This window comes from Aquila chrysaetos, chromosome 1 (genome assembly GCF_900496995.4).
Source record: "Aquila chrysaetos chrysaetos chromosome 1, bAquChr1.4, whole genome shotgun sequence".
In the NCBI taxonomy this organism is placed as follows: Eukaryota; Metazoa; Chordata; class Aves; order Accipitriformes; family Accipitridae; genus Aquila; species Aquila chrysaetos.
Window position 1 is genome coordinate 48,711,407 of NC_044004.1, and position 27,932 is coordinate 48,739,338.

A 27,932-nucleotide genomic window follows, 5' to 3' on the forward strand; every position below is an offset into this window, starting at 1 on the left:
CCACCCAGGTAATGCTTTGCCACTACCTTGCAACTGTTGCGAGTGTTACTGTGTGCAAAGCACTTAATAAAACATATCAAAGTCATTTCTGAATGAAACCATTCAGATTCTTGAAAGGCAACCTGCAACCCAACATTTTCTGCTTTCAAACCCTCAGGGCTGCACTCCCATTACCTTCAAACTGCCACGATGTAAAACAAAATCTGAAAGGTATACTTACAATTATTTTTCCTCTCCTCTGAAAGGGAAAAATAACCTGTATTTTAGTGGAAAAATGGCTTCATTGGAGATGGCTAAACCAAAAATATACTTTGTGCCTCAAACACTCCGGCACATCCTTTATCTTGGGTCACTTTTGTATAATAACTTTTGTACCTTTAATACACAAATAGCAGTGGGAAAATCACTTTGAAATATTAAACAACAAACATCGACAAAGTGTTTGGACTGTTAGCTGCTATAGAATAATTTAATGATAAACCCCATGATTTATTTTCGAGAGTGAGGTGAGATGCAGTAAGAAAGCTGCAAGAAGTAAGAGAATGCAGCCTTTGTTTTGTAATGCAGATGAGCCACAGCACAAAAACTTCCCAGGTAAGAGGTGTGACCAGTTTCCATTACACTGAAACTCCTGTATCAGATGGAACCTTGTTTTATATGCCAGGCATTACTATTTCCATCCTGCCCTCACAGCTAACACAGTAGGGAAAAAAGCAGGAAGGAAAGGCAATTGGAAGGGTAAGTTTTGCCTATATGAGGAACAGCCCTGGTTTAACAGGCACGCAAAATGCATTTTTTAACTGACTGAAGTTAAACCAATGCTGACTGCATACATGCTCACCTTCGACTACGATTTACGTTTTACCAAATGTTTCTCAATTACTCAATCTCTACTGTAGATGACAAAACAAATGCAGCTTTAACAAGCTTTCAAAGTCAGCTGGGATTGCTGGAACAAGTACAGGTTCATGAATTCAAAACATGTTAAGGAGGTCAAGGAGAATAAAATCTTTGGTTAGGGATTTTTGGAGGCCATAGTTTGCAAGAAAAGTATCTGAAAAGCAATGCCACTTGGTTTAAGCCGATGCACTGAAAGAAATAATGGACAGACAACATGTTTGTGAAGGATGGGTTCACAGTATCCAAAAGGGCAATTCCAGGGATTAAAAAATAACGCCTTTGTATTCCCATATCCAATCCATTTGAACACTGTACCATTCTTTTCAGCAAATTACAGCTTCCATTGTAGAGCTGTAAATGACCAGCTCTCTAGAAAATAGTATCATTTACTTTTTCAGGTTTTGTGTTTAAAAAAGACTGGGGACAGAACAGACAAAATCTGAAGGAAGAAAGGAACCAGCAAAGACAATGCACGAAATTGCAGGCAAGTGAAACAACCCCAAAACAAAGAACCTTTGAAGTATCACTCTCTTCCAGTAGAGGAAACAACATAAATGACAAACAAATTTATACTTTATAAATGTTCACTTTTATTCAAAGATTATTGCATACACATTTACAGAGTCACTTAAGCAGCATATTGAGTGAACTGCAAATATTTACTGTAGCCTTTTTATCCTTGTAGGTTTGCTACTGAGGTTTATCACTTTTTTTATTATCACTCTCAATATCTTTGTCTGTTTTGCTAAACTAACAGGCTTCCAAATTATTAGTAAGTGTTTTCTAATGAACAATGACTGTAAACGTAATAAAACCAGCATGCCGTTTTCCCTTTGAAGTTATTAAGTTGGATATTTTTCAGGAATGAAGTAATGACTCATTTTTTACAACTAGACTGAACCATGCTCTATACACAGGTAGTACTTATGACTTGCTAAGAGAGTGGTATGTTTAGATGGACGAAGTGTTCACTTATGATACCTTCAATTCAAGTGAACAAAACTACAGAAAGGTGGGAACAACTCATTGTATAGTCCTCATTAGCAAGAAGGAGGCTAGGAAATTAATAATAGTGGTAGCACAGACTGAGATTTAGGAACGACTAAGAGATAGTTTTGGTGACAGTTAAAAATGCTTATTTTAATGATTTCATGTGACATTAGTAATGTCTCATTTTGTCAGCACTAAACAATTAATACAGTCTCCACAAAATAAAGGATTCATTTCTGAATATAACATGCCTGAACACACGGAGTAATATTTCTATGGCTTCTGCAGAGGAAATACAATTATTGGGCCAGAATTTCCACCTTGATATTGTACCAGGAAGTATGATATGGATTTTTAAGTCTCTGCTTAATCAGGTGAAGAAGTTTAGGAGTATCCTAATTTAAACACACTAGTCATATTGTGCAGGGAGATTGGAGGTGATAACTGAAAGTCAGAAGAGAGATGGAGCACACTGCATTCAATGTGGTATTCCTTCACAGCTGGAGACAGACCTTTCTGTGGAAAGTTTGTGGACGTTTCTGTGGGAAGGGCAATGCAAACGGCAGTCAAATGAACTTAATCCAGGTGGGACTCTGCTGCACAAAACAAGCACTTAAGAGCCCTGAAACAAAACGAGGTATCCCTCCACCACCCAGCCCCCCTTCCTCCCTGCCAGGATTGCACCATCACAAGAGAGCAAGCAGGCAGACTAGCTCACAGCACTCTCCTCATCTTCAAATTTACTCCCACGCCAAGATCTGCAATTTACTACTCCTCAGTGCTTTCAACTGATGGATTAATTAGTAAGAGATGTTGGAAACTGTGATAATAAAGTCTGTCATTAATTGGACAAAGTGCTAGAAGTTTGGTCGATCACTGCCAAAGGTCAGCATTTACTACCAGTCACTCTGTAGCAGTAACAATTATTACTTTATTGCCCAACAGGGAAAGCTGTTCCCCAGTGCTGACTTCATAGCAATGCACAGCAGGTTACCCAGCCACACTCCATGCACAGGACACACACAGATGACAGGAGCTCAACTACATCGGTCCATTTAATTTTCAAACAAAGATTGAGAGAAGGAAGAGAGATGGACGGAACAGGAGGTAATTTCCATCTTAGAACAAAGATTATCTTGTCTTATAATTAAATGTTATGTTGCAATTTGATTAATTCTATTTTACAGGAAATAAATTAATTCTTCGTCCAATGTATTATCTAGACAGGAAATGTTATCAGTCACAGACAAAGCTATTAGTCTGGTATTACTCAAAACATTTGCTAATCTGTGCCATATAGCTAAGCCTCTGAGAGATAACTGTCACTAATTTCTACTCTTTGACTTTTAAAAAAAAAAACACCCAAACCTCACTCAAGAAGCCAGTTCTTGTTTATAACATGTTTTTATACCACTCAGTGTTAAAAGCATATGTATTAAACACCTGTTACTCTATCAGTGATTTTAAATCAGGAACATTTTTGATCTGGAAATCCAACAGCATCTGTCCAAGTGCTTTGCCCTGTAAGAAAAAAAACCCAACCAACATTTAATTTTGCTATCTAAATATAACACCTTTGTAAGTTAAGTTTTTAAGGATGGTTTAATAGGGTATTTTTCCTATAATCAGTGTAAGAACTCAGCATGCTGTGTAAGTTTTTTGAGTATTTATCTCTACATATACTTATATATAAATTTGGGATGAATTTTATCAAGCCTTGGACTGTAGGTTATTCAGTTATATCTACCTTTTCCATTTATTTGATTTTCTCACTTGTGAATAAATATAATTAAGGAAAACTATACAGTTGAGTTTTCAAGCATCTAAACCTGAACAGATGGAATAGCTTCTTCAATTTATTTGGTACTTAGTGCTAAAAATCAATTTAATTTGGGTTCAGTTCTGCTATCTGGTTCATACATAGCACCTTATTTTGTGAACAGCCTTCTTGAGTATGCTGAGATTATTTGTACACGTAAGCATTTCTCAGCCTATGGTGGCAGAACTGTGCTTTGCTGTAACCACAAGATTGCCACATTAAGGGATCTCATCTTCAGGTTTAGAAGCTTCAAATATTTAATACTCAAATTATACACTTGCAAAAAATGTTAGTTTCAGATTTACAAGTCGTCAACACACAAGATCTCCTATCCATCTATTTTTCTCCTTCAGATTTATATTAATTATCGGTAGTTTAACTGTAGGAGTCATAGGCTAAGCTAGAAGAGTTGTCGTACAGTTAATGGCTCCTGTATGTACTAGGAAACAATCAGAATCGTCTAGTAAATCTGCATTCTCCAAAACGCAACAGCCTTTGAGAAGTTAATTTTGCTGGTGCATTTAAAAACACAGGTAGCACATCATAAAGAGCATAACTGATTTGAAGACTCTCTTAACAGTTTCTTGTACACATCTTTTTCACCAAATATTCTAAATCAACTTTCTACTTCCCTACATTGCTTTCAAACCTTAAAACAATTAAGTAGATAATGTATATTAACAGGAAATTAAAAGGAACTAAAGAGTCAAAACCAAAAGCTTACAGTTCCAGCCTAAAAGTTGGTTATAAAAGAGACTGTGTAATACATAGTTATAAAAGATAACTACATTAAAATCAATGCTTTGATACATGCCTGTGGGTCACTTCTTAGGGATGCTATGCCACCACCACCAAGGGAGTTCTTCAGAACAAAATTTAATCCATGGATTCCTGGCAATTCGTATCTGTAAAATAAAATCTTAATATTGTTTCTCAGGAGATTTTGTAAGAAACACTTGTACAGAACATCAAGCAAAAGACAGAGTGGAAAAATTTCATGCTTCTGATGGCATCCCACTACTGAGTCAAGCCTAAAAGTTAACTGAAGATTAACCCACGGCCTTCCCTGCCTTCTTGTTCTTTCCCCTTACTCCATATCAACAGTCCATAATAGTTTTAAAGCAGGACCATAAAGTAATTATTCTCCTCTTACTCAACTTCAAAACTCATTCATTTCTAATGAGGTTGTTTTCTGCATTAGTTTTTTTAATGAGTTAAAGCCCACATAGAAAGCTCTGTAGGCAAGAGGTTCAAGGTCCAGTATGAACCCAGAGAACACAGTGGGCAGAGAGAAGTATTTTTAATATTTCCTAGTTCTGATACTGAAAAATACAATCACTTAATTCCTGGAACACACTTTTGCTAACAAAGGCCACCAGCTAATTGGGAAGGCATCCTCTTTATTACTGAGAAGTAACTGTGAGTCACTAGATCAAACTCTTATGACCAACTACAGATAATTTTACAACAAATGAAAAGTAGAGCTACATTTCAACGCCTTCTTGGAGCCATGTACTTCGTTCAGATAAAATTTTATTTTAGTGCGACAGACCTATTTTTCTGTTCCACTGCCACTGTAAGCATTTTTCCATCTTTGCTTTTGACTGGTGCAGTTCCAATTTGGAAACTTTTGTAGAAGTTTGGCAAATGGCTCTGTGGTTTCCTAACAAAGTTGTTTCAAATTCCATAAATAGGTCTACAGCATATTTCCATTTGCCTCTCCTTGCACAGTTTTTCAGTGTTTTGTCATCTTCCTTGTATTCTTCTTTGTTTTTGCTTTCCTCCAATATTTTGTCTAAGAACTCGATAGCTTTCCTTTTTGCCATAGGAAAGGATTTAATCAGAAAATCAGCAAGACATGAGGAATAACAGAGAAAGACAATAACCAGTTCTTCCTCTGTCTTCAGATGTTTGACTGCTGCAGTTGAAATCACAATTCCTCCAACACCACCTCTTTTTCTTTAGTCATCACCTATCTGATCTTCATTTGTTTGGGACAGATTCTTCAAATCTGTCCTCTGAAATAGGTGGAATTTCTTGCAGTGCTCTTGTACTGCTGATTTTCCCACTCTGAGGTTTATCTTTTTCAGCTCCTTCTTAGAATTGTGAAAATTATGGCTGTTGCTGACGTTCACGTCTCTGTATGCCCTTGTGTCTTGGGCATACGACCCAAACCTTTCATGGAAGGAGATGATTCTGTTGAGCGGCCCGGCAAACACTTTAGTTCTCGTTATGTTCTTGCAAGCAGTAGTCATGAAGTGTCTGTGCCTGTCTCCCAGGCAATGAGTTTTCACTGTTCCTTCTACTCTTTCATTACCACACTCTAGTTTAGTATTAACATTATTAGTTGTTATTAAGACAAAAACTAGTGTTAGCATTCTGTGGACCTTCCTTGAAAACTACTTGCCAGGCAACATTATCATGCTTGAAGGCAAATCCATTGGGAAGGCATGAAAGTTCAATTAATCCAACCGTGCTCCACTAGACAACAGGAATATGAAGAATAAAGCAATTTCCACAATGTCACCTACATAATTTACTAAATCTAATAGCATAATCAACTACATAGGGGTATCAGAGGACCCCACAAAATTTTCAACTAAAAAACTCAATACAAATTACCAATAACCATATACCATGAGAGCTAGAGGACTACCAAAACACTACACTGTAAATTTTACTCTGAAAAACTGGCAATAACTTCCAGGCAGCAAGCAATTTCACAATTGGCAGATCTATCCACAGGAACTAGACTAATGGAATATGTATTCCAGAAGCTAATACCTCAGCTCTCAAAAGAATTTTCATGACTTCTTAATCATTTAAACAAATCAGGAGAGAAATTGAAGCGTGTACAAAAGCAGAAGCAAGTGACAAAAAGAGTGGAAGAATTTCATTTCACTTTCTACAGTAATTCTGGCAGAGGGAGTATGTAATACAAGCAACAGATCTTAATTTGGAATGTTACAGAATGGCACATTCACTTCAAGTATTTTGAGGAAATATTCACAGTGAAATACCCTAGCTAAAACTAGTATTACAAATAATATACAAAGGTCAGCATTTTCAATATTTTAAGGCCTGTTTGAAGCATCTGAGCATCCAAAATATTTCCACACAAAAAACACACTCCCACAATAAAAGAAGAAAAACCACTATAACCATCATAATAGTCTTGAGCAGCAACAATACATTAACCAAAACGTTGGCATGCATTTACCCAGCATAAATAAACAATTTAAGTTTAATTAACTGAGATCTAAAGGAAGAAAATATTATCTAATTGTACAATTCAATCAAAAGTTTTAAGAGCTGCTTTCAAAAAGCACAGAAAACAAATAAACCCTTCAAAGAATACTAAGTCTGTGACAGAACCCAGTAAAACAAGGAAAATTCACTGTTCTAGCTGAACTCCTATGCTTATGCACAATGGGGTGCCTGCTTAACTACTTCCTTTAAAGTGCTGTCCATACCTATTCAAAGTAGTCAGGTTTCCCTGTGGATTTCCTGTTAAAATACATGGAAATAATAATGGCATAGAAATTATTTAATGCATGTAAATCAAAGAAAAGATAGGATTCCTCCCATCACAGGAAAGCAGGAACTGAGTCCATAGGCTTAGAGGTGTTTGCATGAGATATACTGGAGATAAGTATTTTTTTTCCCCCATAATAAATATATGAACAAAAAAAGCAATCTAGAAGCATCAGTATCCACATTTCTTGTACTTCAGCTCTTAGTAAAAATATCCCATAAGAAGAAATCAGCTTTCATATTTTTATTTCTGAGCATTGGGATGCTCTCAAAACATAGAGAAGACAACCGTATTTCAGAAGATGAAACCAGCAAATTCTCACAAGATCATTTTATTATTGTTCTTAAATGACTGACCTAATGCCACGAAATGAAAAGTTTCTTACTCCATGTCTTAAGGTTATCAGATCTGTTAAGAATGTACTCTACACAGCAGGGGGAAGCAATCACATAGGTTTGGGGTTTAGAGTATGGGGGGGTTTGAAAGATCATCTTTTGTTACTATGTTACCTGAAAATCTGGAAGTTTATGAGTTTTCAGTGTTCCCTATCAAAATAATCCCACCTTTTCTCTGTTTAGTACACCTATTTAATAGCGTTAATGAAAAAGAATGAAAGGCAATTGGCTGACAATCTCTATTCTGTTGTGAGGCAGAGCCATGGTTGGTATGTTTTTAGTAGCAAAACTAATACATATTTTTTAGCCACTCACAATTTAAATAAAGGAAATGAAGGAAAATGAAAGAGTAAGATAGCTTTCTTTGTGACAGTTAAAACTAAAAAATAAACAAAGTAATTTAAAAAGAAACTATACAATCTGAAGCACATGAGCATAATCCTTATAATCCTAACTATTTCCACAAAAGGATTTATTCTTTTTCCCCAGTAGTTTTTCAATTCACTCACAGAGCTCCATTATCACATCATTAAAGGAAGCCAAACCCAGGAACAGATAATCTAATTAATGAAAATAAATTGGCTTCATCCAGACACAGCAAATTTCAACTTTTATTTTTGAACGTAAACAGCATTAAGGAACAACAATGAATCAATTTCTAAAAGTATCATTAGGAGGCGTGACATTTTTGATTTCTTCCCTTCTCTGCTCTGTTTCACAGGAAATTCAGTTACATTTCTTGGTATCACAATTTATTAGATACATAGATTTGTTAGCACTTACGAAACAATGGGCGAGATCTGCACTGAGCTGCTTGTGAAGACAAGGAACAGCACTTACAACTCAAAGATGGGGGGTTAAAATAACTCCAACCTCTCTCTGAGCTTTGAGCTGCACCTTTCTGACTCCAGCTCTTTAAAGAAGCAAAAAGACACTTAACAGTTTATCCATTACCCGTGGCAATATATAATGATTTTGGCAGAATCTCCCTATTTGCAGAATAATTGACTCTGTATCAAAACAGGTTTTAGAAGACTGAATGGTTTGTTGCAATATTGAGCTTTTGTTTGTTTTTAAAGAGAGAAAAAGGTTTAAAATCTGTTGATTGTTTTATTGGACACCCTTAAGAGAATGAGCCCTATTACCTCATGCAACAAGAACAGTATATGTCTCATTTGCCAGTCCCCAGGAAAGACCCTGAGCATCAGCCGAAGATACCACGAAAACAAAAATGTTACATATGCTGTCTGCTGGCAGAGGATATTCTTTTGTAGATGAATACCAGGTGAAAGTGTCCTGTTTAGGATGTATTCTCTGTCATATTTTAAAAAGGGAAATTAGCTGGGTTTTTTTCTTTAAATTCTGGCTTGGTATATATGGCAAAAAAGTAGGTGAGAGTGGGGTACTCAAAGGAATACTTTCGCTAAAGTGAGTGAACTTCATAAAGATTAAAATGTTGTGCAGAGAGAGGGTTAGGACGAGGCGTTTGTGATGGCTGATCAGGTAAGTTTGGGTTCCAGTCTATACTGGCTGCGTGAATGTCTTTCAGGTGGTGTTTCTCCCAACTCTGCAGTGGCTCTGAGGCTTGGGAAGCTTCAGTTACTAAGGCTCCTGCAGTCTCCAAATGGTTCAAAACCAATGGAGAGATACATTTCTCAAAGGACATTAGAAGTTATTTCTATTTTGTAGACATTCTGTACTGGAACAAAACAAAGAAATAGCCCCAACACTAATATGCTATTTCTGGGAATTTAAATGCCTTCACTAAAGAGATTCACTGCCTTTGTCCAGCTTCAGGAGAGGCCCAAGTTCATGTTCTTTTTCAATGGCTGTTGCTTAGGCTGTTATTTAAAAAGGCAAAGAAAGATACATAAAAAATATTTAAGACAATACACACAGGTTTGCAGTATTTATCTTAACATACTTTAAGATAACCTCCGATACCATCACTTATCTACCATACAACTGTGGACTGAGCAGCAAGCTACTCACCTTGTTACTAGTTCTTCTTCAGGTTTTTCTTGCTCTAAAAGGTGTTGGAAGTAATTCTCCAGGGCTTGAGCAGTTAAAGTTTTCTTTAGGTATGGATAGTAGAGGGGATGCCGTGCTATCACACCTGTTAGGTATAACTGGTGTTAGTTGGAACAGGAGCTGTTAAAACCAATTTGTATTTATCCTTTCAAAACTGATTTGAGATCCTCCTCTTAACTGAAACTGTACATACAGATCCTCTTTAATGAGCTCCTGAACAAAAAAACTATAGCATGACAGCTTTCTCTCTGTCAGTAGAGAGGTAGTGTGGACCATGACATGAAAGAATGCTCCCAGACTAAGTGATTATTGGACTTTTCCTGGCTGCAAACAGTCCCTGCCACTGCCAGACACCTAAAGAACAACATCAGAACAAACAACCCACAGGCAGTTCTCTTCCCCTAAATGGCTTGCAAGGCTTAGACAAGTAATCACAATTAACCATAACAAGGCATGATCAGTGACTGAAGGTTTGGTCCTTGCCCCACTCCTTGCACGAGATCCTGACGTAAGTGTGAGAAATCACAATTACATTTTTATTGCTGTAAATAAGCTTTCATAAGCTTCAGGTAACTTTATGCTGAAGCTGAGGTTCCACAGCAAGATCCAGAAAGCAGATTTGTGTCACAGGGATCTTTTTATCTACGGACTTCAAAGCTAAATTAATCTTAGAGGTCAAGTTTGTTGTTGTTATTGTTGTTCCTTAATAAAGCAGTAGTGTCTTTGTATCTGAGGAAGTCTATTAGCTAAGTATCATTCATGATTTGGCAATGCTACATTGCAACAGTGGTCAACCATGGGGAAAAGGGAAAAAAAAGAAGAAGAAGAAAAAAAACCAAAAATCAACGTTCCTTCATTCTTCAACCCAAAAAAACGTTTCACAAACAAGGACAAGAGAATTATATTCCTAAATATAAATGAACAAAATTAATCAGTTTTAGCATGACAGCTAATAGCAAATCAAATCCCAAACGCACCTTTAATTCATACTGAGCTTTGAACACCACACGCTCTCATCTTCCAACAAGTAAGAGAGCCAATTGTTGCATGCAGAAGTAAGGAACAGAAGGAATTATTAAACAATGCAAGCAGCAGCACAATCAATGTAGAGAGACTGCACACTGAAATACACCATTTGGATTTACAATATAATAAAAACATTCTCTTACATGCAAGAACAACTTTGGTATTTCCTAACACTGTCAATGTTTTAGCCATAAATGTGTTACAATATTCATGTATGGAAATATTATACATGATCAGACAACCAAGAGATTACATTACATAACACATACACATGAAGGAGTAGCAACTAATGTGTAAAGGAAACCTTAAAAAGGCATTTCTTAACTTTGAGGAGCTTGACTTTGCAACCCTCAACAAACATCTTTCTCTGTAGTATGACATGCAAGTATTTTTATTTAGTACCTCAGATTTCAACAGCTGCTAAACAGAAAACTGCAGGTATTTCATTAGTAAAATCCTTGTTTCATACAGATTATTTTTTGTTTCAGCACAGAGACAAATAAAAAAAACCCAACAAATTAAGTCATGTGAGAGATTTAAAAAAAAAAAAATAGGAAGAGCACTTGCTACGTAACTCTCACGTGAAAATCTTACATCGCTTCAGAAAGCAAGAAGAAGAAAAATACCTATGTTTGCAGAGTTGCCTTTGTCTCCACTTCTAGTATAGGCAAGATCTTCTAAGCGATAAGTGTGTGGACCGCTTGGCAGATCTATACAATATAAAAATGAATACATTTTAATGATAGCTACAAATAATAGTACATTTTGAAGAAGTAACCGTCATTTTAAGGGTATACTTTCTGCATTGTTTGCAGTACTCCTGAAAACATTTCCAAAGCTTTCTTCCCACAAGAACATCCGGAGAACAAGAGGTAAGGCTGAGGGCCAAAATGACAAAATTGATCCCTCCTGCTCTGTCTCCCAAATCCCTTTTACCTTTTTACAGCCGAATGCTGTGCCAGGCACCCCCTCTTCCACCACCCTTAAATATGAAAATTCATCTTGGTCTTAGCAATGTGGTATCTCTGAAGGAGGCACAGCAGCTACTTGTAATTTCTTGACTAGCTGACAACTTTTGTCCCCTTAACACACTGATATCTTTGCTTCCAGTGCAGATGGAAAATACACGTAGTTGCAACTGTCTTGATAATTCTGTAATGTCTGTTTATTCTGATAATGTCTGTAGAAAACAGTCACAATTTAAAATTCCTTTTCAAGACAACACATCTCTCACTTTCATATGCACTGTTATAACAGTTACTTATTCAGCTGCATAGAAGAAACCCAAGATTTCTTTTTCAAAGTACTGATTTTGTAAATATCTTAGTATTGGATAAGAAAAAGTCATAAATGGTCATAAATGCATGCTCTATAGGAAGCCAGTCTTAATTTTTTAACTTGTCGACGTCTGAGTATTGGACTTTCAAGCCTTTAGGAACATAAAGATTGTTGCACTTCATTGAACAGAGTTCATATTAAGTATTATTTTTATCCATTTACACATCAAAAAAAGCAAACCCACTCCTGCCCAAATCCAGAAATTCAGTCTTGTGGGATCTACACAGTTTGTATGTGAGGTTTGATGGTTAAGTTTCATAGCACGGACCTCTTGCCATCGTTAATTACTAAGATTACTAGTAGGCTGTCACCATCTAGTTACTGTTCCCCTAAGCGAGAGATGAAGCGCTCACTTTGCCACTGAGTTTCAGTTTTTCGCTGATAGCAGCATAATACTGAAACTTGAAGCGTAGGTTATATCCCAGTTTTTAAGTGGTGAGAATCTAGTAATTTCCAGCCTGTTTTGCTTCTGAGCTAACTTCCCTATGGCCATATCAGCTCTCCTGGCATCCTTGGCTTTTCAGTCCCAGCATCTCTAACAGAGTCATCTACGCTCCTGACTCGCAGTAGACTTCTCACCCCCCACTTGCCCTCTCCTCTGTCCCCTTCCTGTCATTTTCTCATCCTTCTGCACGCAGGCGGCAGCTCTCCCCTGCTCCCTGCTCCTTGGACACCAGCAGGGGGAACATGCAAACAGGGAAGCGACCGCCTTCCTGCTTTGCTTTCTGTCGCAACTGCTGGTGCAACAGCTGCTGGTGGCAGCCACAGAAATAAACTGACAAATGTCCAAAATAATTTTTTTTTTTTTTTAAAACACCGAACAATTCAGCCCTGGGCACATGCTTGTCACAGAAAATTTCAGTCTAATGTGTTAAAAACTGTCAAATTTAAAGGAATCAAAGAGAGGGTCTTGTAAATCAATTAGGTAGGACGAACTTCACATTGCAAGACCCAGTGCAATTGAAAATGCATCAGTCTATCTTTTGTGTATTGTTATTGCTTCTGCATGAAACTACTGTGCTGGTTTTGTAGTTTTGTTTTAAATTTTAGGGAGTAAGAGACCCAATACTAAAGATGTTATGCTCTAAATGCTGGCCAAAGGCAGACTGTATTAAGAAGTGTAACTATACCAATTTAAATTCACCCTCAAGATACAAATGAATTTCTAAATTATACTTAAAACCAAAATTAACACTGTGGTAAGTTCAAGTATGATTTAAATTAAAGTGCACCTACTATTAAGGCATGGGTAGATATGCATTCTGTGAACTGCGTCAGGTGATCAGGTAAACCCAGCCCTAGCCAAATCATCATTACCTTCAAGTCCTTCCTGCCCAAACAGAACTGCTGACTCCTCAGACATGAGCCAAGCTGACCTAAAGAGCTTTAGCAAAGCTGGGTAAGAAAGAAACTATGTCCAAACCCTACTGGCTGCAGTATTCATTGTCCCCACCAGAAAGGGAGGCTGCAAATCAATGGCAGCGGCAGCTGGACAGATCCCAAAAGTTCATTTGGGTATGGGGTGGGAGATACTGTGGATGACAAAAACACCTCACTACAACATGACACATAATTTGTATAGTGTATCTTCATTCATGGTACTTAATTGGTTGAAACGGATCAGGCAACACTTAGAAGAATAGCTTTTCTGGCACATTTGAGTGGCAATAACACGGAAAAGAATAACGAACAACTGGGGGCTCACCACAGCGACCTCTTCTACTGGCACAGCTGGATTGGAAAGAGAACATGTACCCACATCCCAAACAACGTACCAGCTTAAACTGCTTTAACTAAGACCGAAAGTTTTATAACATGTATTGGGTCACTGTCAAAGATGAGCTGAAAGAGTGATTATAGTTTAGTCTGCCACAACAATTCTTCATTGTTAGCAAGTCACAGCAGCATGCAATTTGAAATGGTGAAAGCACACAATGAAAAAGTTGCCACAGGTTTGCTTTAAGCTTGATGCTCACCGTCTTTTCCATGTTCACTTCCATGAAAAATGCAAGCAGCGATGTGCCATGAAACTTGGCAGAAAAATATTAAAGGGTGTATTTATTTAATTGGGGAATATTATTTTTGATTAAACATCTCTATTGAGAGAGGATCTGAAAAAGTCCAGCTAAAGCTCATTGTTCATTTTGGTCAAGACTACCACACTTCATAGATCACAGAATTCACATAATTTTTAATAATTTCATTCAATACACAATTCAAGAAAAAAAAAATGTAGTGCTTCTTCAAAGGCTGAAGTATGACAATGTTTGAATTGTATAAGCTGTAGAAGTCTTTTCTCCATCGGATATTTTACACAGATAGTCTTTGACAGTCTCCCTTTAAACAAAACCAGTTCAAGAGAGTCTTCTGGTGTTCTCATTTATTATTACCCTAATTGATTTATCTTTCATGATCTGTTTATCAGGAAATTGTTTTCATTTAATAAACATCTTAAACAAATCTACAAAAGAATTCCCTTCAAAGCTAGGGCAAATGCTAAATTCAAATTCCACCCTCCCAGAACCACATCTAGCAGCATTTTTGAAATCCATTTTCACATATTTCTCTTATCTATTCAAAGACAACTAACAGTCCCTCACACTTGAGATAACCATGAAACTAAGAAAAATACTTCCCTCCTTACTAAATGCTGACAGAAAATGTTTTAGCAGAAGTTACTCCTTTTACAGTCTAACCCATTTGTCTATTTCTCATCCATGCTGTCCATGCGTTAAGCCACAGAAGTAGGTAAGTATTTAGTCACATACAGAAAACACTTCTATTTACAGCTAAGGGCAAAAGTTTAGAGATCCATCTCAGAGGAAACAACTGGAAGAGCTCTGCTGTCCCTCAAAAGTGGGGTTTTGCCTGAATAAAGCCTTAAGAATTCAGTACTTAAATGCTGATGTCAGGCACCTCTGAAAGTATTCTCAAATGATAAGAAGGCAACAGGGAGTCTAATAGCTTCTTGTTTCTCCAATATTTAGCATTGTAGTCACCTTGTGGGGGGGGGGGGGGGGAGGGGAATACCAGGATCTTTGCTAACCCCTTTATTAAACAGAACAATGACTACCTATTCCTTAACTAGCCCAGTTTGATGGTGCGAATGCCTCACTGCCCTCCCGGGAACTCCCAGGTATCAGAAAGATTCTGGTGTGACATTAGATTGGCAAGAGACATAAGAGCTGAAAACATACTTAAGAGTTTAACTTGTTTCTGTGCAACACCTAGATCACCGCATTGAAGAGATGTTTGAATAGATGGAGAAAATGAACTCATGCATGGCAATCAGGCACCCAGTATCAGTGACTTGCAAATGGCAATAAACAGTCATATGTGTATTTAAGAATTTCTCTACATGATACAGGACATGCCCTACTAACTTATAATTAGTTGTTACACTATTATATTACCAGTTTTGCGAAATACTACTCACCTGTGTCTGGAATCCAGAACAGATCTTAACGTACTGGTGCCTTCACAGCATTAATTTTTTGAGTATACACAGAATTAAATACCTGAATTACTCTTTCAGCATTAGTATTATTTTTAGAAATACTTCTAACAAGTAATCTTTAGGTACAGTCACCTGATTTAGATTTGAAAATATCAATCCACAGCTTTAAATTAATTCTCTCATTTCTCTGGTGAGCAGGAATAAGGTAATGAAAGATTCTGTTTGGACCAAAAGGGAATTACGAAGTGTGCTATACATTAAGAAACACTGTATATAGTTCTGCCATTAGAAAGAATATAAAAATTTTCAAGTGTCTAGCACTTTCAATAATATGTAACCTAGGACCTAGCTTGTATGAACAACTCCGAACGCTTCCTTTTCATTGCAGACATCCTGACCTGCTCCATTCAGCTCACTGGTTTGCCCTTCTCAAGCTTTTTCTTCTTTCTGCAGAGAATTTGGTTAGACAAGTCTAACAGCAACACAGCAATCATCATGCTGGATCACTAGCCTAGCGTGTTTTCTTTAAAAGCCACCAGTTCCAGGCTGATCCAATTCTTGTTCATTTTGTGAAGGCTGCCGTATGGAATAGGGCCAAATTTTAATTATCTAAATGCTAAGCATTCTGTAAGTCTGTCCTCCATTCTGAACACAACCATTTTGATGTAAGGTAAAACCAACTATTTCCAGAACTAACAAAGTAAGATTGCAGTATATTTTGAAACCATGTTTCAATTTCAAGCCAGCGTTCAACTGTCTTCAGTTGTGTCTAAGGTTAGGTTTTTTTGAATAACAATTTACTTACATACTTATAGCCTCAAACACATTTTATACTGTGTGATGCTAACCTTCTTCCTTCCAAGAAAAGTAGCTTAAGTGTTTTGCAACAGACTTAAAAACATATAGTATAAAGAGGTAAAATATATTTCACAGACAAAATCCAGCACGTGATTTTCCAGGACAAAGATAGCAAATGATACATTCACAAATAAAAAGATGAACATACCTTTCAATTCACTGCTAATCTCAGGTGGATCAAATGAAACAACCTCATCTGATGTAAACGTGAGATCCTCCTCAAATGTCTCAACGTGCTGCCCATTTAAAAATAGGTTGATCTGGAAAAAAATACCCATTTTCAAACTGCCAAATTAGAAATCCAGCGTGATGTGAATAAACAAAGCATATTTCTAATTATGTATTGATCTGGCACATTTTCAGTAACAGCTTTACGGATAATGTTCTGCTGCTCCCCTTTAAAAAGTCACAGTAACAATAATGATCCATTATAAACCTAAAAGAAATCTTTGTGTAGGGAAAAAAGCATAAAAAACAAAGAAATGCTCTATCCTGTTGGGTATATTTTAAAGGAAGACAAATCTCTCTCCTTCCATCTCCCTCTATATACAGCAGCACTACATGGAATTTTGTGTCGCAGCTCTTGACAACTGGATCCCAAAAATTGAAAGCTTCCAGCTCTTCCATGATATAATCCCCTTTTCTTCTTAATGTCACTGTCCGTATTAATGACAAACTTCTCTCTGGATCCTGTATTCATCTTCAAATAAATTTTGTGAAAGCAACTTACAAAAAAAAAAAAATCAATACTGGATATTTTGGGTTTATGTTGAGATGAAAATATGAAATAAAAAGATGCCATGCTGTTCATCTTGCATGATGAGCTCTCCTTACCCACCCCCAAAAGAAATCTGAAAAAATACAGACTCAAGTGTGCTATTTCATTAGCCGATTGGGCTATTCACTTAAGATGTAAGAAAGGTTTCTCTGGTTAAATCATATAGCACAATCACGTAGAAAAATTAACTGCATCCACTTCATCTGTATTGGAGGACTCCCAGTACTAAAGACTCAGACATACAATCCAGTTACATTGCCACAACAAAACAACATACACCAACTTAGCTGCAGCAGTTGTCAGCAAATGCAAGATAATTCTACTCAGTCCTCTTTCTTAAGATTGTTTTTAGAGAATAGTTAATAGTGACAAAGGCCTCCAATGCTTATGCAAGAGGAAGGTTAAAAAAAAAAATATTTCAGAAAAGCTGTTCTTGCCTTTAGTAGGATTGCTGGAATTTTTCTCCCTAGGGAAAAGTTTTAGGCTACTTTTTAAACATGAAAAAGCACACATGGAAAAAAACTACTGTTTGCACTGTAAAACCACTGGTGATCTATGATAAAATCAGGACAATTGCATAAGAGCAGTGGAAACAACAAATGAGATATTGAATCCAAACTGACACCCAGAAAGGTGTTATCAAACACAAAACAAAAGAACCCACTGTGGCAATGTTAACATATCTGAAAATCTCCTTAAGGAGTTCTTTTGGTTTTAGGTCAAATGCTGAACTAGAGCAACTAGACTCTTTGTAACAGAACTTCCAATCTAGAAAAGCAGTTAATTCATACCTTACTTACTCTGTAATCTCTAGCTAGACCATCGTTGTTAATACATGGCTAAAACTTTGAATCAAGGACTTGAATCACTTACACCACACTTTTATGTAACCTTTAATATTACTGCAGTACAACAGTGATAGGTCACATGGCATTTTGTTAATAGCGTATCAGTGCATTCATCAGATTAGTTACATAGTGCAAGGATTTTGATTTTCTGTATTGAAAAGAGTAGATAAGACACTGCTTTCTTTCCCTGATACATTAGGTTACTATTTAATCTCAACAGCATTTTACCAAGTCTGGAACACAGTGCTAATTAGTAAGTTTACATTTAATTTGATGAACAAAACAGCGGTAGTCTAAACTTCCATAAAGATAATAATTTCATATTAAACTTGGCAAAGACAAGCCATCTTTATGAAGCAAAATGTGACAATAAAAATAAGTACTTGAACTTCTTTAAACGACAAGAAAGGTGGGGGGGGTTTAATGCTTTTCAATTATGCACAGTTTATAAACTTAGTTTTAATAAATAAATAGCACGTCCTCTGTAAAATTAATCCTAAATTACTTCCCAGAGTACTACTCAAAGAAAAATGTAACATCTGGGCTTATTTGTGCTAAGCACTGTATGCATGTTAAAAAATGAAAATGAAACAGTCCTCTTCTGAAATGCTTAGAACACTTAAATTGATTGCTGGTAATTGTTTTACAAAGTTGGGTTTTTTTAAATCAATTGTTAGTTGTTTGTTCACCTCCCGCCTTTTCACTTGCTGCCTGTGCTCCTAAGGCTTCCCTTCACCACCCTAAGCAGAAGCCTGTCACGATACCTGTGGTCTAACACAGACCAACGTTCTGGCCTTTGGCCACTTTCTTGATGGTGAATGAGTGAGAAAGCTCTTACTGAGTGAGAAGCATCATTATTAGGATGCCTGGGCATGAGATGCATGCAATAGCTACAAGTCAGTTAAAGGCCTTGGAAAAAGAAAGGCATATATGCACTTTTGTCTGCAGTCTCCAAAGGATAAACTAAGCGTTCGGAAAAGCACACCAACATTTATAAATCCAAACACTTTATGTTTTCAGTAAAACCAGTTTCTCCAAGTTTATCTTGAAGACTTCAATCTAGACAGAGGTACACGTGTAACGGAAAAGAAGTTGGGCTCTAGCTCAACGTTTCATCTTACACTGCAATTTCTCACCTAGGACTGCCTAGTCATCTGAACCTAACTTCTCAGACCGAAAGAAACTATTGTTATGAACTGAATAGGGCCACAGAGAAATCTCATTCATGGGCTCCTCCATGATACCCATCACAATAGCCGCACAGGCTTTCACAATTTTACAGTTTTTTGCAATACGGGCAAGAGCAGAAATTACTACTCCTATTATTATAGACAGGGTATTTGGAAGGAAAAGACCCAACTCTCTGCTAAGGTAAAACCTGTGCGAATTGGGGGAAATTCACTGATTTTAATACATATTTCCAGTAGTATATACAAAATATAGATGCTCAAAAAGTCAGACGACTTGTACAGGTTCTCAAGATTAATGTTCAACTCTCTGAACACCCAATTGCCTTAAGAGGGACCATTAACTTTCAAAAAAATATGTAATTTTCATAAGCACTCTTTGCAAATGCAGTAAAAATAACTCAGACCTACAATTCCAGGAACCTGAAAAGGGAAGTTCAGTTTTGATACTTCAAAATTCACAGCAATTAAAATGCCAGGGTGGCAAGTTCAAACTGTTGTAAAACATTCTGTGTGAATAACATTAGTCTCTGGGAAAATATTTTTTCTAATCAGAGCTACCAGAATACTTTGCAGTTTTAGGCCTGAAAGTCACAGAAAAATGCCAGAGTCAGCAGAATTTTTCAAATTACTTCAAAGAGAAGAGAGAAGTCTATAAGCAGTAAGTCTTACCTGAACATTGCTTTTGGGATAATAGAAGAAAAATGGCTTCAAAACTGGAGACCTAGACACACAAAACAACAAGCATAAATGCATTTAACCGGAAATTAATGAAAATGTCAGATCATACATCTTTAGACTATTCATACACCAGACAAACACTTGGGAAATTAAAAGCTATTTAGCCATGACTAGCGACGGTTTTCCAAACAATTTTGGAAAGCCAGAAAAATGTAGAAATTCCTTAAATTTCATTATTAAGAAAGTAAGATTTTGTTTAAAAGAAAAGAAAGAAAAATAGGACAATTTGGGGGGGGGGGGAGGGTAGCTGAAACACCAAAAATATTTTCTTGACAAAGGATGCAATTCATGACACTGAAGTCTATTGCACTGTCATTAGCTCCACATTGATACCTAGGCTGGTTACATAGAGCTACTGGAAATACATCCACAGTTTCTTCCCCTATCTCCATGTGCAAGACAGACATATCGAAGTATTTGCTTAGGGACAGGAAAGTTTTGGATGCTGTCATGAGTAAGTATGGAAAGGTGAGCATATAAGTCACCAGCAGATTTTAGCCATATCTAGAAAAATACTGCATCAAACCAGGATTTTTTTTTTTTTTTTTTTTTAAAATATGCCCAACGCTATTCTGTTCAGCTCACTCATGTAATGGGTTCATACTAACAGTTATTTTGTGGATGTTCTGGGACATTTGACCTCACATTTCTAGGTGAAGTGGGCTAGTACAGACATAAGTTCGCTGTGCCCATATTCCGACCTAACAGGTACAAGAGAAATCTGGTCCAGAAATCTGCATGTATTAGCACATGCTTGAGCTACTGCCCTGCCACAGAGTCATATTTAAAGTTCTCCCTACAGCTCATTAAGCAAAGACATTGTTATGAGCTGATCAGAGACTTAAGTAACTCATATTCAATAATTCAATACAAAAATTTACGATTTGCATACGTATCTTGTAGCACTCACTATTATCTTGTTATCAGTTATTAAGCATAGTGTGCAACGGAAAGACTTCAGTTGCTTCTGTGGTTGCTGTTTCAAGATGGGGAAGCTTGTGATGGTGAGTGGTAGGAACACTACCATCACACTTTACAACAAGTTAATGATCACAAGTTAACTTACACTCTGGGGCGCCCTCCAACAATTCCAGTGAGGCCAGGTGCTGGAAATGGAAATGAAATTCACAAAAGAACTGTTAAAGCCATCTTCAAAACACTAGAACTCGTAGCTTGCCACAGCTTGAATCATTCCTATAATGCACATTTAATAAGTACTGGAAAATATCTAGCAAATTACATATGTTCTCATAAATTAATAAAATTGAACATTTTATACAACAGTTAAAAAGGCAAAACACATAAAAGGTACTGTGACTTTTAACAAAAAAATGAATATTTTAAAATGTGCGAAGTATAAACTACATCTTTAGGTTATTCTTCCAAATATTTTGTATACCAATGCCAGTCAGGTGATACATTTGATAGAAAAAGAACTTGGCCTTGGTTGTTTTGTTGCTTTTGTTTTATTTATTTTTAAAGAGAGCAGGAAAACAATTCTGACCTGAACCACAGTTCGTTTTAATACTTGTTTAATAAGACTTTGCTTATTAGATTAACTGTTTCACATTAACTTGCACCTTTCTCTTAGCACCTTCACTGGCTAACTTCACTTTTTTAAGGTGCTGGGTACTGCAGATCCCATTCTCTCTCTTTGATACATAGGTAATTGAGGGGCTTAAGTCACTAGCATGATCCCAGATTTGCAGTAAGTCAGCACTGTGATTAGACTTTTGTTTATTCTCAGTACTAGGTTGCCAGGCTTTATTACCATTAAACCCATCTACCCAGCTCAGTATTTCCGAAATAAACAGTTCTGATCTCCTCATCCCAAGCATAGCTTCTCACCCTTCTTTCTGGCATGGATAGCATGCATGCAGGATACATCAGAGCTCCATATAGTATTGCAGGGGAAAGAAACAGTAAAGTGAATACATTAAATCAGTCTAGGAATTAACAGGTGTGTTAAGCAGTCCCTTAAAAACAAATGTTGTGGAAAGCTGCCCATATGGTATATCTACCCAGATTAATCCTGGCTAAAACGGGCTTCATGCTTCCTCCAGGTGTGAATTCCCTCTGTGCTCCAAACAGACTAAAACCCACGTAACCATGCTGTTGTGGTACTTTACTGATAACCTCTACTTCTCAGCAGGCTGTTTTAGCTTGGATTCAGTGCCTTGGTAAGGTGGACACATACCAGCAGCAGCATAGATGGTACAACATAGCATAGATTAGAGCCTTACCATATTCACGTTCATTGGAAGTGATTTCCCTGAAATAGTGGTTAACAAGGTGTTTTAATGAAGTTTTTGAAGAGGGATGCTGTTACGTAGTCCTTACCTTGATCACAATGCTCTATAATCGGAGACACATTTGGGATCAACAAAACTAAAATTCAGCACACATCTGAATGACTGATTCAGAGATGGCAATTATCATAAATAAACCTAAAGTTATAGAAGAGGTCTTTTGCCTAAGGCTAGTCCATAATCACTCTGCCAGCTTGGCCAGTGTGCTAGTACAGTACTTGCACATTATAACTAATTCACAAGATAAACAGACTTCACTGACTGTATTTTTAGCCAGAGGGTGAAAAAACAAACCAACCAACCAACCTCAAAAAACAGCAGCCTTTAGAAGGTGCTACAGTTGAGAACAATTGGAAAGGATTAGGGGTGTTAGTATTAACTCCCCCTCTTTCCCCCAAAAAAGCCTATGGTGTTTTTCAGTACAGGAAAAAAAAAGAACGCCTTCAACAAAAAGCAGCCATGAATAACCACCTCCCTACCTCATAAGTTCTGCTGCAAAAAATGTGGTAGTGGATAGAATGTGAAAGAATCCCTTACATTAATTAGCGTTACACAATTTCAAACAATTCAGTGAAGATTCAGCCCTATACATATTACCCGTGCACTCATTCAAGCAGAAAACTGCCATTCAACATTAAAACCAACCGCAGTTATTTTACAGAATTATGCACCTAGTTTGTTTATTTAGGTTGTTGGGGGAGGAGGCTGGATATGATAAGGTCATGTTGAAAATATAGGTTCATAAAGTTAGTTAATTTAAATTATCTGTGGATTGTCACATGGCTCACTTCCTGCTAGGCAGCTGAACTGCTCATTAAGGATACCAGATTTTGCTCTGACATCAATTTCAACTTCCTGAAAGCTCTCAAAGAAAGCTCTTAACTTTCCTACTCTCACACAATGGAACTTGGCTCGTACAACAAAGTAGTTCTCTAAACACTGACAAGAAAACAATCCATCTAAGAACAACCACTGCTCACACCTGAAGGCTACGATAATCTGCTGCTGCTGCTCCTCCAAGCTACTGTAACAGCAGATCTGCCTCTGGAGATACTACAGCTACCCCACACATAAATGCAATTGCTGCAAAGCTACACCAATATCCCTGCTGCAACATTATTAATTTCTATCTTACGATTATCCAATCCATTGTTTATATTAACATAAGTAAGATGGGAGTGTTTGCAAGTACAATTTAATTTTATCTACATGCAATTCCTATTTAGACTTCAGGCAGAGAAGATGAAGGAAATCTTAAATTGATTATGGCTTATAATCAGTGATTTGTTATTTGTGTAAACAACACTACAGCACAACACCTCACCTCAACCCAGGGCTCAGATGCCCATTACATTTCTCCAGTAAAACTGAAAGAAGGCAATGGAAGGTGAAGCACAACAGCTTGTCACTGTGGCCAGAGCTACTTCTGCTACGTTAACTGTCATCTCCTTAGATCAACTGTTGTCCCAAGACACCTTCTTTAAAAAGATCTATTCATGCTGTACTTTATGCCTACTTTACATTGCTTGCTTAAATACCTGTGCAGATGCTCTCTCTCCCTCCTTTCTGGAAGAAGACTCATCTTTATCTACAATGACATGAATAATTTGTCATACTTGTAGAAAGTATCAATCAGGCTGCAGTATCAAGCCAGTAAGATTATCAGCTAAATTGAAGCTGTTGATCTCCTTTCCCAGAAACTTTACATGACCACTTTTTGCTATCAGAGCTCCATTCATTAGATCCTCAAGGCAGATAAAGTATCACTAAACACAGTGTCAGTGTCACCCTATCTGACATCAGTCACCCTCCTGAACAAGTTGCTTCACTTCAAGTTGACGAACAACTCGCCACCACTATCTGCCTGCTTCTGTGCCTCAGAACGGCACAAAACTGATGCATTGCAAAGTGAGCTGAATGCCTTTGAGTTGGAGACCCTCCTTTCAATCTATTTATATTCTGTTAATGTTTATCTGTAGGTACAGTATTTGTCTGGTGTAATCATCACACTGAGTATCATGATACTTATTTTGCTTCAAGTGTATATGATCCAGAAGCCCACAACTTCCGAGAACATCTTCCCTCGTGGTGCCTGAGGATCCAGCCTGATAACTACAAATTCTCCAGGTGGCTGGGCATTTAAAAGCAGTGAGTCAGTACTGGGGATTACACCACTTGAATTCCACTGATGTAATTAACTCCCAAATATATGGCATGATTGGAGAGATGTCAGGCACTATGTCCACTGAATTTACTTCTTTCTAGGTCACTAAGCACTGGTATAGGACCCTTCCTTTGGATTCTGTGCTTAAAGGTTTGAGTCTACAATGACTCTACAAAATAAAGAATCATTATTTAGCAAGTGCTTCTTTTTTGGTTAATCTGCACAATTCTTCACACAGTCTTAACCTGTCTTTTAATTTTATGATTCTTCCATCTAGCCTTCTTTCAATCTTATCCATTTTCAGGCCAATTACCTTAGGAAAAACAAGCCATTATCCTCTGTGTGTACATGTATGTATATTTATATGTCACATTTCTTCCTTTATGTTCATGATTCTTCCAGCACACCTGCAAGACCCCAAATTTTGGGTCTAATGGCAAATTTCACCCAAATCTGAAGGACAGAGAGAAATCTCAAGAATATCAAAGCATGCTAAAACCCCACAACCACCCTGTGATTTGGCAGCAGTGTAGTTTCAGACATGTAGATAATACACAATGAAGTCCACTCAAGATATACTCCTTGATACAGCAGTTCCACTGTTTCTGATCCTCCATGTATGTTTTCTCTCTCCAGCTGCTTCTCATTTTTCTTCCTCACTCTACAAAACTCATCCGAGGATGGACTTGCAAACGCCAATACTTTTAAAGCTCATATATGATATGATGGAAAAGACAGCAAGTTTCTGACAAAACTGATAAACAGTGGTAGCAGGCAAACAAAAGAGTACTGGGAAAACCAGTGTTGCTCTCAGTTGGGACTGTCACAGCTCCCCCCTCCCCATCCTTTGTTACTCATCCTTTTCTCCTCCCCTGCGCTAGATCTGGTGTTCACACAAGCATTTCAGGGAGTGGATCCACTGAAAACCAGCCCTGGCAAAAAGAATGCTTAAAATTGGCCCAAACAAGCACCTATTTCAATATGTAGAACCATCATGTACTAATACATTATAATCTATGCAATAGATATGACACCCTGTAAAATGCCCCACGGCAGGAAAAGCTCTGCTTGGAACCTGCAATTAACCTATGAGATGCAAATTCCCAGCAAAACAAACTTCATTCCTTCCAGCTCTCGTAATTCCCCACTGGCTTTTCTGATGGTGGGAGAGCCTTATGTTTTGCCTCCTTAATAGTTCCTCTATCTAATTCAAATCCTACTTTAATGGCCACACCCAATTTTGGCTTATTACTTCTTATTCTTCAATCTACTTCTGCCAAAAAATAATAAATATTTCTGTAAAAATCTGTATGTTTTTCAACAGAAAAAACCATTATGCAATATATGAAAGAAAGATGCTAGACTGCATGAAACATTTTGTAAAATGTTTTGGAGTAAAAAAAAGCATGAAAATGCTCTGACTAGTGGAAATCTAAAAAGCTTTAAGTACTTTAAATTCAACAGGTGACGCTTCTTTCTTTGAAACTTCACTGAGTTCCAAAACACAATGATGTCTCTTGCTCATCAACTTACAGTTTTTGACCTTAAATAGTTTCTCCCTTATATTTCCGGTGACTGAATTAGCTCAACCAAAAGGTTATTTATCTACCGCATATTCTAAGAAATGATATATACGATATATTTATATATAAAAAGCAGACATCAAAGAAGTCCACTTCTCAAACATTTATTTTTTTTTAAGAGAACGAACCAGACAAATCTGAAATCATATGTTTTATACTCAATAGTCCTTACAATATTGTTGAGTAGAAGTACAAAATACATACAATCTTTGTTTACAGGGGTCAATCATACTATCTTAATTATTCTATCTATGTCCTCTGAATACAACAGATAAACTATCTTTTGCAATATTATTCTCAAAAAATGGGGACTGCAGTAAACTGTTAGAACAAGGACATTTCTGGAAGTATCTTCCAACACGCTTAGGAGATCAGTCATAATATTTACATATACTCAAGCACTTTAAAATCTCAAGTTGTATTAACCAGCTGTCATCTTAGTGTCAAACTCCGGTCATTTTAATGTGAAATAAGGGTCAGCACATGATTTCAGCTATTAGTAAAACATTTCTCAGCTACTGAACCCCTATTAAACTATAAATGTCAGTTTCCCACAGCAAGGCTCTTCTTGAGCCTCTTCTACACTGCATTTTATTCAGAAAAAAATATCTGAATTAAAGAAGACAAAATAAATACACTGCATCAACACAAATTATTTAAATGCTAACCATATGGCTGACCAGACTCTATATAATGAAGACATTTTCACTGAGTAGTATAAACCTGGTCTGTGATTGCTAGCTTTTATGAAGTAAGGGTGAATTTCTATAGACTGGGCAAAGCAAAACTGCTGCAGAATTGCACTGAACTCCCAGACTACTACAGATTTAAAAATCTGAGCCTGTATGTCTATGATTCTTCACTGCCAAGCATAAAAGAGCTCACTTTAAAGAACAGGAAAATAGCTCCAAAGACCCCACTGTTAAGACTAAATATTGCAGACACATTTAAAGTTTTGGGGTTTTTTTCAGGAGACCATACATGCACAAAACCAAACAAACTTGCTAGTTGCTGTAAAAAACCTGGCTATTAACAACTTTCAAAGTATTGAGAAACAAAAAGAAAGCACACTTTTACCAATTGAAACTAACAAACTCAGGTGTTAATTGTAAAAAAAAGATTAAAAGATTGGATTAGGTGTGTTTGTCTTTTTTTTTTTTTTTTTTTTTTAATAGCTTGTATCCCTTTAAGCCCATTAGAAGAGCATAATCCAAATGAAAACTGATTAAGTGTTCGAACAGGCAAGCTAAATACCATGCTCAACAGAAGTTTACAGTAAAAGCCTTCCATTCCAAACAGAAAATAAACAGCAAATCACTCTGTAATGTATGGCATGTCTATATGCAGTAACTTCCAAATACTTCTCTGGGTTTAAGAATCTCATCTGCACTTCTAATAATACTTCAGAAAATTTCTGTGCAAGTACACTCAAGTGCTCCACCGGTCTTCAACAAAAACAATGGGAATTAAAAAAGCGTTAGAAAAAAAAGTTAGGGAATAGCTATGAAAAAAATCTCAGTTTTTCACTCTTGATTACGGAAGCTTTTTAAAGGATGCCACCTTCCTAAACTTCTCCCTTGTAGGTCTAACTCCTTGTCTATATTGCAGAGCACAAACACATGTATGCTTCAGCCCATTCCAATATATAGGTAGCATTCCTTTATCTTTTTCTTTCCAACACAGAGGATGAGATTTCCCAAGAAATAGGGAATTTCAAATCAGCACAATGCCTTGAGATGGTTGTCTTTCTACTGATTTTCAGAAGTAATGATCTACCATAAATGGGGTGGTGGTAGGGAATCAGCACTCTCAAACTGATCAGAAATTATACAGTGCTCTCCTTTTATGAGGCCTAAGTTCTATTATCCTTTACATACACAAATACAGAAAAAAATGTATCATATCCAAAAATGTTTTGTAATAATCAAAGCTGCAAAATGAGTCTAAAGTTAAGAAATACTGACATTAAGACT

At 36.9% G+C, this 27,932-nt stretch overlaps 1 protein-coding gene across 8 annotated transcripts in view; it reads right to left on the reverse strand.

Moving 5' to 3' along the window:
• Window positions 1-1,470: 1,470 nt before the first annotated feature.
• LOC115343267 overlaps window positions 1,471-27,932 on the reverse strand; it is a 67,071-nt gene continuing 40,609 nt past the window's right edge. For 2 of the 8 annotated variants that reach the window (XM_030019392.2, XM_030019073.2), the window contains exons 14-20: window positions 20,970-21,009; window positions 19,835-19,886; window positions 16,498-16,609; window positions 11,323-11,406; window positions 9,632-9,755; window positions 4,524-4,614; window positions 2,928-3,411 (exon numbers count right to left, since the gene is read on the reverse strand). In XM_030019392.2, coding sequence (XP_029875252.1) covers window positions 3,337-3,411; window positions 4,524-4,614; window positions 9,632-9,755; window positions 11,323-11,406; window positions 16,498-16,609; window positions 19,835-19,886; window positions 20,970-21,009 — 578 coding nt within the window. In that variant the 3' untranslated portion in view covers window positions 2,928-3,336. Of the gene's footprint in view, window positions 2,430-2,927; window positions 3,412-4,523; window positions 9,481-9,631; window positions 9,756-10,647; window positions 10,721-11,322; window positions 11,407-16,497; window positions 16,610-19,834; window positions 19,887-20,969; window positions 21,010-27,932 lie in introns of those variants that run through there. The other 6 variants (XM_030019306.2, XM_030019438.2, XM_030019611.2 and 3 more) reach the window with 6 other exon arrangements.